Below are 15,156 nucleotides of genomic sequence, written 5' to 3'. Positions count from 1 at the left end.
AGCGGAAGGACCTGCCGTCACTCCCATGGGGACAGTGTCCCGACTCATGGCAGCTCTGGGCTCCGACACTGACCCGTCACTCACCAGGTCTCTCCTTTCTCTCAACAGGTGTTCCACTGCGTCCACTTTGAGTGTCCCGAGCAGCAGAGCAACCAGAAGGAGGAAAACAGCGAGCAATCGGGGACAGGGGACACTAGCCCAGCCAGTCAGCAGCCCGACCCCCACGCCCTGCAGGCCCCCAGCGGCAACTCACTGCACTCCAGCTCAGGCTCCAACTCATACTCAGCCAACCGGCAGCACCAATAAGGGAGGCGCACGTGTGGAGTGACTCGGCTGGGCCCAGGTGGCACAGGAGCCGTGTCCTCCCCAAGCAGGGATGCCTGTGGACGCCTCCCCCCGCCACCCCCGCCCCACGAGGAACAGACCTGGCTGCAGAAACGCACAGGACAGGTTTCCTCCCAAGGACACAAAGGGGCTGCTTTGTTCTCCTCAGTTTGTTCAAATCAGGCTGGTCTCCAGGGGGAGAAAGTGGGTCTTCAATCTTCATCAAGTCCATTAACACCCTACCTCTCTAATCTAACCCTGCAAAGACCACAGAAGGAAGGAATAGGCCTGAGTCGGAATACAAAGATGGCACATGAACGCAGGAATGGAAGAGAATGTATTAGGCCTTCCTTACCTGGAGGCACCCTGTAGGAAATGGGTTTACTTGTATGGAACACATTGCCCTGACAACTAAATAATTTTTTATTTCTTTTAGTTATTCTCCATTTGCTGAATCATAGGTTTTCCAGATCTTTATGAAAGGTTCAAACAGCAAATCACTTGTTTTAATCCCTTTTGACGCTGTAATTTTCCTTCCTTAGTTTTGAACGGTCGAGCGTGAGGTAGAGCTGAGAAATATCATGCACGGCTCCTGAATGAGGTACAGATGCAGCTCATCATGGCACCTGGTCTGACAAGGAAAATCCTTTGAGGAAGATCAACAAAATACACAAGGAGCAAATTAATCTGTGGACACTGGAGTTAATAATCACTCGAATTGCCAAGTTATTAACCTGTCATTCCTGAAACGTATCCAGCCTTTAAGCTTGGGAGGCTTACAAGGAAACAGTGATTATGCCACCAGCTAATTTAATGTTCAGAAGTATGTATGAGTGTATACCAACTTCCGGTTGGACTGGACCTGTCCTCCATTTGCCACAGGTTAGTGAGCGGTGTGGAGGCAGCCGTCCTGCCAGTCGGTGTCGGGAATGCAAAAGTGGGCCTGTTTTTCCCCCAGACCGTAATACTCAGCGAGGGATTGAAAAAAAAACATCAGTTCTAAGAAGCTTTCCTTTTAATCCTCATTGAAACTATCTCATCTGACAGCTGTCGCTTGATCTGGCTCTGTGTGTCTGAGTAATTCCCATCCCAGTGCTAACCGCCCCGTGTAACTTGATCAGATTGTGTCCGGTTTTCGCTCATCCCCGATTCTTCTGTTGGCTGGCTGTCACGATCAGGTCCTCTGTGCATCCTGCTTGGAGGAGGGGTGGGGCCGACGGGGGGTCCTTTCTGTCTTAAAGACACATTGGTCATGGGTGTACAAAGAGCCAGTGGGTCAGCTGTTTCCTCCTAGTGTGATGTAGTCGTGATTTATCAGTATTGGAATAGTAGGGTAGCTTCAAGCTGCATGATTAAACGGGAAGGTTGTCTTTCTGCTAGTCTCCCTCGGTGCCCTCGACTCTGATCTCTGTCTGCGTCCCCCTGCGTGGGATGAGTGGAACCCTCTGAGGGGAACAGCTTTTCACGATGGGAGGGGCTCTGGTAACAAACAGCGGTGCCGCTCGCTTGCTTGCCACGGGTGGCTGGCCGCGCTCTGTGGCTGGCGCTGCCTCCCTCAGCATCCAGCCCCTTCTCCAGTTAGAGCTGAGGATTCCTGACAACTCAGCACTTCCTCCAGCGGTGCATTCACTGCCCACAGGGGAGGCAGGAGGAGCAGGGAAGTCAGAAGAGGGCAGGGTTCAAATGTTTTGCAAGTATCATCTATTCAAGGGCTTCTTCTCAAACTCTGAAGTCACCTGTCCAGAGAGGAATCACTGCTGACCCGGGGAAGTGTGGGGTGGGCTGGGGGAGGGTCTGGAGCCCTTCAGTACTCTTCTCCATCCAGGCACAGGTAACTAACTGCGTCCTGGACACTCAGTTCACACCTGAAGAGGCATGAACTGTGCCCTGCATGGCCAGTGGCTCACCCTCTGCTTCCTGTCCTCTGTGAATTCTCTTTGGTGTTCGTTCCTTCCAGATCTCTGCCCTGAGGTTTGTCTGGAGAGAATAAAGCTTGTCTCTCTCCTGCTCCTCCAGCACTTCAGACACACCTTGTTTTCAGATAAAGGGAAGGAAGGGGACTGAGAGGCAGTGCTGAGGACGGACAGGACCGAGGCCAGCTCTGTGCAGCGGTATCGCCGTCCCCTAGCCCCGCAGCTGCCTCCCCTGAGGCCCCCTGATGGTCTAGAGGCCTTGCTTGGATGCAAGCCTGCTCTGGACCCCAGCAGACACTGATGAAGCTCAGCAAAGCCTGCTCTGGTCGGCCTCCTGTTACCAGGCAGGGGCTCTGCCTTCCTTGATGAGCCCTGTGGTTTGGGGAATGGGGGCTCTTTCTGTATGCCTGGCTGGAGGGGCCTGGACACCCCAGTCGAGGTGCGACACACCAGACGCGTTGCCAGGGAACGAGGGATGAGTGGGCAGCCAAGAAAATGTCCCCAGGTGCCTGGCATTCTCCAGAGCCTTGGCTGGTCCCGCAGGGGACTTACCCCCCCCCCCCCCCCATGAGCCAGCAAGACCAAGATGGCCCCCAAACTTGGGGAGAGACCAATAGAGCTAAACGGGAGTGCTGATGAGACCCAGCTCCAAGGAGCCCGATGCCCGCGGAGCCCTCAGCCCAGCACAGGGTGGAGGCTGATTCCCTGGGAGCTGTGGGACACCAGGCAGCAGGCTTAGCCAAGCTGTGAAGGGGGCAGCGGCAGATGAGGGCCCGTGGCTCCCCCGCAACCCCGTGAGGATGCAGTCCCACGGCATCTGCTTTGAGGAGGTCTGGTGAGGTGGACAGAGGGGTGCTTGTGGCCTCTGGCCCTTTACTGTGAAACACCACCTTTGTAACCACTACCCAGGTCTAGAGATTGAACGTGCAGAACCTCCTGCCCTTCATTTTAGGTCATGCTTTGTGGGGGAGTAAAATGCACTTTGTGGGGGCTTTTGGCGAAAGCCTTCAGCGTCACCTTCTGGTACCTCCTTGGAGGGCTGGTGCTGAGCACGGTGGGCAGGGCGGGGTGTGTGCCTCGTGGCGCCCCAGTCAAGGCGGGCTTAAAGGCGGGGGCTGCTGCAAAGCACTCTGAACGTGAAACAGGTGTAACAGTATCACACACGCAAACACGTTTTCCCATATTCTCAGTGCTTTTTCCGTTTTTCTTCTGATTCTAGTTAGAACCGTGAGCCCATGATGGATGTGGGGCTCTTCTCAGTTGCTCTGTCACTTCTTTAATCTTAGTAAATGAAGTGTTGATTCCTGACAAATACATTAAAAGTGTTTTATTCCTAGAAGAGTTGGGAAAAGAAAATTATTTTCAGCAAGAGTGGGATGTTTGGTAGACTAATTCCTTGGCCAAGAAAAAAGTAGCTTTTGAATTGTGCAAAAATTGCTCAGTAGTTATGCTGTCGCCCCACTTGTCAAACCGCTGTGCAGACAGTGCCGACCCAGTCAACTTCACCTTTTTTTTAATTCAGAAGATAACAAAATTGTGTAATCACTTATCCTTTGTAGAGCCACGGGGGAAAAAAGGAAGGTCTAATCTGTGATAAAAAGCAGAGCATCCTGTGTACTGAGGCCATTTGATAATAAAGAAAGGGAGCGTTCCCCATTGTGGGCTTCAATTAAGAACCTCCCTTTGGACAGAGAAGAAGGGTGTCAAAGAAGGAAAAGAAAATTACATGTGTCTCCTTCTAGGAATTTTTCCTCATTAGAGAGTTTTTGTTTTGTTTTGTTTTCTGGTGCTATCGTGTCACTCCTGCATTCCACTTGGGCGGCCAGCTCCTCTGGGTGCAGCTGGGTGCTCAGGGTGGCGGCCGGACAGGCGGCAGCTGTGGCTGCAGTGGTGCAGGCCACACTCCACTTCCTTTCGTGGCTGCAGCCATCCATTCTGAATGTTTGTCCTAATAACAGCTCCAGCAGGAGTTCAGTGCTCATTAGTGGCCCTAGGAATTTAAAATGCAGTTCGTGGTTCTGTGCCACCACGGTTTTCATTATTCTAATATTAAATGAGAAGTCGTCCTGGGGCCTGGCATTTGCACAGTTTTTGGAGGAGGGGGAGGGATGTGCAGGGATGCGCCCGTTTCTCCTCCTAGAAGCTGACCTGGTCATACCTGGTTACTGGACAGGATCCCGAGGCCCTGGTGTTTTGCAGAAAATGAGTGGAAACGGTGGTGGGAGGGTTTGGTCGGAGAGTAAACCAGATTCCGATACACCCCAGCCCCCGCCCCTGTGTTGAGGTGTGGGGAGAGGACCTGGGGGTTCTGCTGGTTTCCATCAGACTGGCCGCAGGAGCTGTCGCACCTCAGCAGGCGCGGGGAGCTGCATGTCCCCCACCGAACACCCCACGTGCCTTCAGGCAGGACTTTCTGCTGGACTGACACAGGCCAGGACCTGCCTCCAGTGCAGAGGTGAGGACAGGCGTACACTTTTGAAAATCACTGTTCTATTTTTTAAACATTACTAAAGTAATAATGCTCATGGAATAACCTAGCAGAGGGGTGAGGGTGCCCTCCCTTTCATCTGGCTGAGTCACTCTTGACCTGGGCCTGGTCCTTTGCTTCCTCTGTGACTATCCAGATGGGCAGCAGAGCCCCTGGCCCCCGGCCGTCCTTCCCTACACCTGTCCTCTCCCAGCCAGAAGGCAGACTCTGAAAGGGGCCCGCCAAGCCCACCAAGTTAGCTTCTGCTTTCCCCCGCCCCCTAAAGAACTCAAATATTCCCCTAGAGGCCTCAGGGCCTAAAGACCCACAATCATCCACCTGTAATTTATGATAAATGTCTTGTGCATTTACCCCATGCATCCTGAGTATTTAAAGCCCTGAGCCCGGAGCAGGAGGCGCTGCTGCCTACACCTGCCTCCACTGTTGTCTCCTCTTGGCTGTCCCTGCGGCTGGGACAGCTGGAGGCCACCACCTTTGAGAGCCAGCGGCAGGAGGAGCTGAGAGGCCTGTAAGGTGGGATCTGGGGCCCAGGGCTTGGGTTCCCATGGATGCCCTGGGAACAATGGTGACACTGTTACAGCCTGTCCATCTGCTGCCAGATAGCGTCCTCCGAGGGCTTGTGGCTCAGGACAGGGAGGGTACTTGAGCAGCAGTGGGGCACAGAGGACCAGGCTGTTCAAGGTCACCATGCCCCTCGGCCTCTGCTTTCCACCCTGTGTGTAGGGGGCACTGTCCTCCCCGATGGCTGCTTCTAGCACCACGTTCCTGGTTTACTCCCAGCTGCTACAGGGGTTTTCCCTCCCAGACCTGCCCCAGGCAGTGGGTCCCCATCAGTGGCCCTGGGTGCTGACAGTGAGATCCAGAAGCCTGTGGGCAGGGAGCACAGAGCTGCTGACCAGCCCAGGCCAGCTCAGAGCTCCCCAGGCCTTGGGGCCCAGCTTCTCCCAGCCTCCTTCTGCAGAGGGCAGCTCCAGTTCTCAGAGCTCCCTTCCAGAAGGGACCTGAGAGGCAGCACCAGCTCTGAGGAACAGCCAGGATGCTCTCGTCAGGCTCTCCCAGCACTGAGGTTCCGAGGCCGCCCCACCCGTACCCTCACACCTAGAAAAGCCAGAGGAGGGTGAGGACCGGACTCAGCCTCGGGACTGCGGTGTGGAGAGGGAGGGGTGGCAGGAGCACCTCAGCGTGGCCGTGGGGCTTGGCCCATGAGCTACTCTTGCCAGACGTGTATAACCTGAATTCACCCAAGAACGCAGACGTCCTCTATCTTTGGTTTCTGGGTCTGTAAAGGTTGGTGAGGACCTCTTTGATGTGGGGAGGGTAGGGGCCATGCTGGGCTGGGGCTGGGGAACAGCTCTTCTGAGCCATCTGTAAAGGAGGACTGTGTCCAGAAGCCCCAAGGGCACTGTTGCTGTTTGGAATACGTGTTCATTTGTGGGCAGGATGCAGCTTCATTTTGCATAGCAGCCTAGGTGAGCAAACATACAAATTGTGTGTTCACAACAAACGAGCTGACAGCTGTGAGACTGCGATGTGGCTTCCCTTCAGCAATCATGCGAAGACTCCTGTGCGTTGTGGTCCCGCCCCCACGGCTCCATGCTTTCTCTGCCTCTGGGCAGGAGGCAGACAGACAGCACCCAAACAAGCCCGTCTCCTGTGACCTCAGCTAGCCCTCTGTGGGGCCTGAGTATCACGCCCAGTACACGTGTGGATGGTGAGGTGTTGCTCTAGGACAGTAAGAAAGAGGAATGTGGGCCCACACTGTGACCACAGCTCTACAGCACCTTCTTCTCAGAACGCCTTTCCAGGCCCTGGGTACTGCAGACCGCAGGCACAACCTCTCCATCTTGAGACAGCCTAGTCTATCTTAAGGCGTGTTAGGTGAACCTCTACACAGCATTTACATCATTCTGATCGTCCCTTCCGGGAATCTTTCTCCTCCAGGCCTGTCCTTCGTTAAGTCGGGTCTTGGATATGCCAGGACCCAGGAACACCCAACCCTCGCACAGCTGGGGGCCCTCTGGGCTGGTGCTCATTCTTCCCATCTCCTCCAGGTACGTAACCTCCCTGCTGCCAGAGAAGGCTGGGCCCAGCAGACACACCTCTACCCCAGGGTCTCCTGAGGTGGAACCACACAAGAGAAACCAGAGGAGCAACTGTGGAGCCTGGACACTTACGAGACAAGTGAGCCCCAGACAGTGCACACAAGAGCCCTCCATCTCTTCCAACCTCTGGCTGGGGAGTCCTTTTATTGTTTTTCTGGTCATCCAGGTGGCACTTAGGAGAACCGGCAAAACAGAGAAATCCAAACTTTCATACGATTGGTTTAATTTTTTTTTTCAGCAGGAGAAAAAAGAATAAAGTTACAAGATTCTTTTAATATTTTCACAATGTTAAAACTAAAACTGAGCTCTAGGCTATGTGTGTAAGTAAATCTAGAACACAAAAGGGTTAAATAAGATTTTCTCTTTTAAAGATACAAGAATTTAAGCTTTCCTTACATTTAACAAACTTCACAGAACAGATACTGCCGGGGAACAAGCCCTCCCACCCCACCCCCAGCTCTACCATCAGGAAGTGACCATGGGCTGCGAGCCCCGTGTGCGGCCGGGCTCCCCAGAGAGCCTGCTTCCCATCGCTGCCGCCGGGAAGCAGCAGCCGGTGGGGCCTGAGGAGGGCCGGAAGGGCGCCTGTGGCCTCTTCACGATCAGAGCTTGGTGGGGGGCCGAGGTGGGCCGCATCACTGAGGATGGCCAGGTACTGGCCAGAGGGCCGTGGCTTGGTAACAGTGGTAAACGTGGGCAGACCTGGCCCCTCTGCCCTGGGCTGCCCTAGAGCAAGACGCCGGTCTGGGTCCTGAAGCAAGAATTAAGGCTGGAGATTTTGCAGCGGATTCCACTCTGGTGGGGGTGGGGTGGGAGAGGAGTCGGGGAAGAGCGTGATTCCCTACTTCAGTATTTCGGACCAAAAACATTTGTAGTTGCAGGTATTAACTGTTAATTTGCAGACAGAGTTGAGCAAACACTTGCTGTGGTATAAAAGGGTAAGTTGCTGGGTTAAACTATTCCAGTAGCCTGTGTGCGGGCAGATCCAAACTGCCTCTGCAGGAGCCTCCGACCCTCACCGGCCTGGATCAGATGGGGCTCTGGGGCCATTCACCCCTGCTCAGGCTTTAAAGGGCATCTTTCTCCTATCTACCCACCCCCACACCTGATCGGTGATGATTTCCTAACACTGGCAAACAGGCCCATCTCCACCCATCCCCACTGGGCCTGAGCTCCTGCCTCCACTCAACTCCTCTCTGAAGAGAAACACGCTGAGAAATAGGCCCTCCCCGCACCTGCCTGAGCGAGTGTTTCTCTCAAGCTGGGCCATGGCCACGAACCTCTGTCCCTGTGACATATGCTGTGTCCCCCCCTTACTAAACTTGCTATGTGGTAGAAGTGGATTGGTTGCCCTTGGACTGTGGGGCTGCACAGACATGAGAGGCGAGGCCAAGGCATCGTCCCTTGGCCTTGGAGGGGCTGAGTAGGCTCCTGCTGGAAGGGACGGAGCTGCAGGCAGCTCCCAGCTCTTCTATTGATTCCTGCTGGCTATGAAACATCTTTTTAAAAAACTTCCAATCTAGAAATCTAGCTGCAGAGGCCAGTTTGGAGGCCACAGCTGCGGTGCTGCAATTAGCCTTATTTGATCCACTGCCAGATCCCTGCACTCGGCAAACGGCGAACCAGGGCCCGTGGGGTCAGGGCGCGCCCGCGGGCGCTTCTCGTGACCAAGGGTCCTGTGTAGAAAAGGTGGTTCTCATTCGTGGACTAGGCTTGAGTGGAGCTGATTTTCAAAGTGAGGTTACTGTTTCTCTTCTCGTGTGATGAGAGAGTTTTTTCATAGCAAGTCAGGTAAATTTTCTTAACCTGTCCCCACCCCCATTTCCTGCTCAGTGGGAGAGCGAGGCCACCACCCAGCCCAGCCACGGGGCCAATCTCAACAGCCTCCCGTGGCCCGGGCACGCGTGGCCATCAGGTATCCTGGCTACTGGGACTAAGGATAGTGAAGAGGTGAAGGCCGAACACTAACCAGAGCTTCCGGCAAAGCCATGTGCGTCGTGGGGACTTGAACACCAGCTTCTCCTCCTCTATTGACTCAGAGTCTCCGTCTGGAACACTTTCCACTTAAGGCTTTTTGTAAGTTTGACTCCAGCAGTGACAGGTATGTGTTGTTTTAAATCCACTAGCCATGCTCAAAAAAAAATATTCTTCATGTTTTAATTTTATACAATGGCTAGCAGGCACCTTAGTAACCAGCCAGAAATCAATTTCAACCACCATCAACCCCTAAACTACAGTACCAGGATGGCTGGCTAAGGAAAGGAAACGGACTGGCTGTAGTCTGACGCGTGCCCAGTACAAGGTGTCTGGCTGACTTTGTCCTAAATAAGGCTAACATTAGTGAACTAAGAACAGCGTCACGTAGCGGCCAAGCCGGCCTTCAGGAGCACCCTTCCCCAATGCGCTGGCAAGAGCGCCCCACTTTCCGGTCCAGTTTCACCATTTTCATGATGGCTTCCTCTCGGCCACGGCCCATGTGGTCAAACGTACAGTCATGCTGCTCAGGGAGGCGATGCAACATACAGAACACGTAACCTGCAGCAGTGGGGGAAGCAGAGAAGACAGACCATTAGGGTGGCCTCCACGTGCACAGAGCCCAGCTCTCCCTCAGGTCCAGAGAGCGGGAGGGCCGTCCAGTGAGTGGACGATGGTTGCAGCAGGGGCTCCGGCTGCTGAAGAGCCTATTACAATATCCCCACCCTAACAAGACAGCCAGCACCTTCACGCAAGTCCAACGACATCCTCAGAACGTCTAAGGGGCACATCTGCCTTCAATGCTGCTCCTGCCTGGACCCTGAGGGTGGAACCCCAATGTGACTCTGCAGCGCCTGCCTCAGAAATGAGTGGGCTCTTGAGCCCCTTCCCTCCCAGCCCCACACAGGCGGGAGAGCCTAGAGCTAGCAGCTCAGTGCCTCCCCGGCCTGGATAAACCTCAGTATCTACCACAAGACTCGCACTGCTTCTAGGAGACCGGGGCAGGGCGACAGAAATGATTATGGGGACAGTGGGTATGATCAAACCAAAGCTCACACATGAATGGGGGCTCTCAGAGGAAAATGGGTTACTTCAAGCACTGGACAAGGTATTACATTTAAAGAGAGGAAAGAACAGAAATGTTGAGCTCCGACTGGCATCTTAATGGAGCTTGATGCTTCCAACCCCACCTGGTGGGCAGGAGGTGAGGCCCACACACTCGGCCCTCCTGGGAGCACAACGCTGGAGAACAAAGGGTTGAGGAGAGGCCGGCAGAGCAGGTAGGCACAGATGAAACCCCTCTGGTAGCAAACAATGAGAGGAGGCCCTCAGGGTGTCAGCAGAGAGGCTCAGAGGACAAAGGGAACACAGTTGTGTCAGGATGTGGCCCATTCTCCCCTTCTGGTCAAATTCTAGGAGTGCTGATGGGGGTGTGGACGTGTGACAGCGACAGTCACCCGATGTTCCTTGGGTCTGTCTGGCCCTTTCTTTCAGGGGAGGGGGCGTGAGATCTGGGCTGGCTCCTCCCCATCACGTCATCCCAACAGTTGCATCTGGTCATACCTCCAGGTCCCACGGGCCCAGACCAGGTCCACAGGACTGACCTGCAGTGAGCTGGAATCCTTTCCTAAACCACCTCTCCCTGCACACTTGGGGCAGGCATCCCAGAGCAGCACCCCCGGGCCAATGCTCTCCTCACTTATTCTCCAAGCAAACATCATCCCTTCTCAGAGATTTCTCTCTTTTAAGCCCAGACCCCAGCAGCGAGAGTGAATGGACAGCCACCACTTGCAAACTGTGATTCGTCCCTCTCCCCATCCTCAATTCTTTTCAGAGAAGAGGGGTGGAGGCAGTGATTTTAGAAGGATATCAGAAGTTGAAGCAAAGACTGGCCATGATGGACAACGATTTCAAAAGCCCTAACTTTTAAGATCAACTTTACCCAGAGAATATTCCTCAGCTGACACAGCCCTGCTCTGATGCCTTCAGCTCATGCTGAGTACGGACAGGTGCCCACGGCGGCCTGAGCAACCAGGCCGAGCCTGGACCATCCATTGTACAGAAAAAAAAAAACACATTATTAACTGCTTCCCAGGGAGAGCAGGGCAATATGTCTGACTCTAAATTAGGACTAGGTTTAAGGAAAGAAACAGAGATGAAATTTTTGTCTCCTGAGAAGCTGAGCTCCCACTTGGCTCAAAAGCAACGTTAAGATTAATGAGCTAGTGTGTTATATTTACTGATAAGTTCATTACTTGAAGGTATTGGATACCAGTTGTCTTTCTCCTAAAGGATTTCACAGCAGAAGCATGGATGGCCTCAATATTCGTCCTGCATCTAACAAGCACAATCATCTTTTTGGAGCAAAGCCCACCTGGTCGGGGAGAACCTGCTGTCAGGTCGGAGTTTGGGGTAGGGGTACCAGCTGTGTGGCAGCAGGAAGTGTGTGGAGGCATTTCTGTCGCCAAGTCCTGACATATTTCTATACCTTCAGCATCTATAACTAGGGGTGGGAAGATCCCTGCTTCCCTTCCTTCAAGATACTGGGATGATGCAGAAGAGGGTCCCAAGGGCTCTCCTCTCCTGATGAATGGTGCTGGCTGAATAAAAGTAGCAGGAAATAGATTACCCCTGAAATTAACTCAGCCCTGGCTCAGTCTAACACCTCACTAGTCAAAGGTAGACTGGGTTGGAGGGAAGAGGCTCCAATCTTGCCCTCACTATGCCCCTGACAACTCTGCTTTAGTTTGCCTTCCGCCAACTCCTGGGGACCACCAACTCGGTGGGTGGACTTGAGAGCCCCAGGTTCTGTCTGGAAAAGGAAACAGGGCACAACAACCACAGGAACTCCTGGATGTTCTCTCTACCCACCCAAGGATTCTCCATTCAGCCAAAAACACCTTATTTCTCTACTCAAGTCCTGTGTACCTCTGTCAGACACACCTTGCTTGACACTTGCCTTTGATTTTTGAAAGGTGAAAATCACTGAACAGCAGGTAAATTTTTACCAGTTCAGCAGGGAGCAGAGCTGGTAAAAATTACAATATATGGCATTGTAATTCACTGGGGAAAAGTCTGGGGGAAATTCTGGAAGGCTAACTTCCCAAGTTGCTGCACTGAGGTTATTAGATGATATAAATTAAGCTCAATTCCCTCTCCTGTCAAGTTCACTCACCAAGTGGAAGTTACATGCTGGAACTTGTCTCAAATGCTGAGTAGGTATTATCCACTGACAGCGGCCAATTGGCTAAATGTACTTTGGTGTCGGTAGTTGGGGTGGGCTGTTCTGGATACAGGAAAGCATTCGGGGGTGACTGGGGCGTGGGGGGTGAATCTTTATTCTCTTCTCTCGATACCCACAGACCTGTTTCCAGAAACCACTCAAGTGTCAATCTGGAGACCAAGCTGGGCATATGGAGAGAAGTGAGTTAGGCTGCTGGGGAAGCAAACTGTTCTCATTGCAGTGATGAAGAGTTTTAGAGCACAAGGGGATTTACAGCCTCAACACTTCCTCATGCCGTTTATAGAAACCAAGTGGGCCTTTCCAGAGTGGGTCAGCCAAGGCAGTGTCCAGAGGGAAGGAAAGCAGGAAGGACACTGAACTCATCTGCAGGGCTGCGACAGGGGCTTTGGTATTACTACCCAGGGCATCATGAAATTCTTTCTCCCCGATTTTAAAAAGCTGTGTATCATTATCAAACTCACTCACGTATGTACAATTCATATCTACACCCTCCTTATGGTCCCATAGTTCAGCATCATGTAGTAGTAAAGACAATTTCCATATGCTTTTGCTTATGAGAGCTATATACATACAGTGCTTTGGAGAGAGAAGCAGTAGGATAATGATTAAAAGGATGCCAACCCCCCAAAAGCGAGGAAAACACCCAAGGCAAAAGTTTTTGAAAAAAGATCAGCCTATAATACTAAATGTGGTTTGACCTCAGCCCTTTCCCTGCCACATCACACAACTGCCGCCTGCTCCTGGGAGCCCCAGGTCACTGGTTTTCCATGAAATACTGGCTAGGAGGAAGCCGCAGAGCTCCGTCAAGGCTGCGGAGCCGTTTTCAGTAAATTTCACAAAACGCTCAAGAACTTGTGTGGGTGTTTCTTTGTTTGTCAGGGCAGAAGAGCAACTTGGGATGAGCCCGTGATTAAAAGGCGAGGGTGCAGAAGAGCCGTCTAAGCACTGGGTCCCACGGCACACCTTCCAGGCCCCTCTCCACCTGCCACTGCCTGGCTCCTGACAGGCCATCCTGGGCATGGGGAGAGGAGAGGAGGCTCGACCAGCACAGTGAGCCCAGTCAGCCGTCCTGCCCCCGTTCTGCAAGCTACGCGGCAAGGTCTCCGGCAGCTACACCCTCATCTCGAAAAAACCTTCAACTGAGCAGGCAGCCTCAGGGCTGGACGAAGAGGCCTGCCCAGGGAGCCACAGGGGCTGCACCGCGCGGGGCTCCTCCCAGGGTGCTGTGGCTGTGGACAGCAACAGAGGGGACAGAGCAGGCAAGACCTATCTTAACCCTCTGTCCTGAAAGGGTCCCATGTGAATGAGAAACGCAGAGGCAGCTCGCTCAGGTCACCCTCACCCTGAACAGAGAGGCCGGGGGATTCCTGTGGGAGGACAAGCATTTCAGTGCAGGCCGCTCACGGTTATAAACAAGCACACCTGGTCTCAGCCCTCCTGGTGTAGAGCCACAGGCCACATAGACCTGAAGATGCTCGACACCTTAAATCTCTAAAAACACATTCCTGGCAGAAAATGGATCCAAGGTTCACTCTTCCAAGACTCATAAAGGTCTGACATGCAGGTTTCTAAAAATGCTCATCTGGTGGGAACCAAACTTCAGCTTTTAAAGCTAACATCTGAAAGTCATCCATTTCATTCAGACGCCCTCATCCATAGCTAAATCTCACCTCTGCTCACACAGAGACGGGTGTGGGTATTTTGAGACTATACACCAGGATTGAGAACAGTCTGACAAATGCCATCATTAAGCAAAGATGATATAACTAACACCCAGTACCTGACTATAAGTGCTATAAAGTTGTAACAGTATTTCCTGTTTCACTTACTTGTTGACAAAAATCATTGACAATCACTGCCCAAGAGGAACACCCAGGGCCTGAGGAGAAAGGGTCACTTACCTCTCAGCCGTGCTGGCAGGCAGGGGCCCTGAGGGCAGCTGAACCAGATAATTGCCCTCATCAGCCAGTCCCCTTTCCCCCGACCACCCCCCCCCATCCTCAGGCACCACTGTGGTGTTGGGGGTGGGGAAGGTGTGTGGAGGAGGAGCTGGAGCACTGAGGGTGGAGCCAACCTGTCACCCCGCAGGCAGTACAGCCCCTACCCTTGGCTGAGGCCCCCGGATCCCCAGGCCAGTGCTTCCCTCTGAACCTTAAGAACTGAGCAGGGGTTGGAACTGTCTTTTTCCCATGGAATTTCCTAAAGGAGACAAAGCGATGCCAGAATTCACAAAGTCTGAACCCTTGACATTTTTATTCAATCCCTGCCAGACAGAAATGTTGCTTATTGGCTTTATCTTGGAGTAAAAAAGCACCATTTAAAAGTTGACAAAACTGGGCAGCTCTGGATACTTGTGGACTTTAATTAATTAAACATTTGTTTTCCTGCAGATCCTCCCCACTAGGGGGCTCTCCCAAAGTGGCCATTTTCAGTGAAGCCTCAGACCAGGGTGGGCCTCGGCTCCAGCTGCTCCGGTGTTTTCACCTCACTCACAAGAAATGTTTTACACTTTCTTGCTCATTTGAATTTCAGATCGTCAGAGGTTCAAGCAGAACCTAAAAATACTGACAAGCCTTGTGGACCGAGGCACTATAAAATGATCTCCAGGTGTGCAGCCTCAGGCAGCGCCATGCGTGTACGCGCTATCCAGACTGACACGTCTGTTCCCGGTGCCTGCCCACCAGCAACAAGCCCCAGGCAGATGTGTCCAGGGAGGAGGTAAATCAGAGAATGCACCTTGATATTTTTAACCAAACAGCAAACAGAGCCCACCCAAGGCCTCCCAAAGCTCCCTGAGAAACCTAGGTAACAGAGCCTCCAAATCTCAGGTCAATAGGTACCATTTTGCTATCTGAAGTTCTGAAGTGTCTACTTCAAACATAAACAACAAATGTACCTGACTCGTGTCTGAAATAACCAGGCAAGTGCATTAGAAGAAAAGAATCACATTTTTCCAACAACAAAAAAGTTTCTTAAAACTCAGGACAGCTAACTGACCTCACGGCTCACTTGTAAGTACATGTTAGGAACAGCAGGTGGGTACAGGAAAGCCTGTTGGAAAGCATTAACCATTTATACTCCCACCAGCAGCAATGCCTGGATTACACCATG

The 15,156-nt window shown here is 52.7% G+C and overlaps 2 protein-coding genes across 4 annotated transcripts in view; one reads left to right on the top strand and one right to left on the bottom strand.

Moving 5' to 3' along the window:
* Positions 1 to 1,173, top strand: part of BTBD9 (BTB domain containing 9) — a 405,791-nt gene extending 404,618 nt beyond the window's left edge. The window contains exon 11 of one of the 2 annotated variants that reach the window (XM_065885106.1): positions 109 to 1,173. In XM_065885106.1, the coding sequence (XP_065741178.1) occupies positions 109 to 306 (198 nt within the window). In that variant the 3' untranslated portion in view covers positions 307 to 1,173. The remainder of the gene's footprint in view (positions 1 to 108) is intronic. The other variant, XM_065885107.1, reaches the window with a different exon arrangement.
* Positions 1,174 to 9,207: 8,034 nt separating this feature from the next.
* ZFAND3 (zinc finger AN1-type containing 3) overlaps positions 9,208 to 15,156 on the bottom strand; it is a 319,579-nt gene continuing 313,630 nt past the window's right edge. For both annotated transcript variants that reach the window (XM_065886255.1, XM_065886256.1), the window contains one exon: positions 9,208 to 9,362. In XM_065886255.1, the coding sequence (XP_065742327.1) occupies positions 9,208 to 9,362 (155 nt within the window). The remainder of the gene's footprint in view (positions 9,363 to 15,156) is intronic.

The sequence above is a fragment of the Phocoena phocoena genome, chromosome 10 (genome assembly GCF_963924675.1).
Source record: "Phocoena phocoena chromosome 10, mPhoPho1.1, whole genome shotgun sequence".
NCBI lineage: Eukaryota > Metazoa > Chordata > Mammalia > Artiodactyla > Phocoenidae > Phocoena > Phocoena phocoena.
This window is presented reverse-complemented; position numbering and strand designations above follow the sequence as displayed.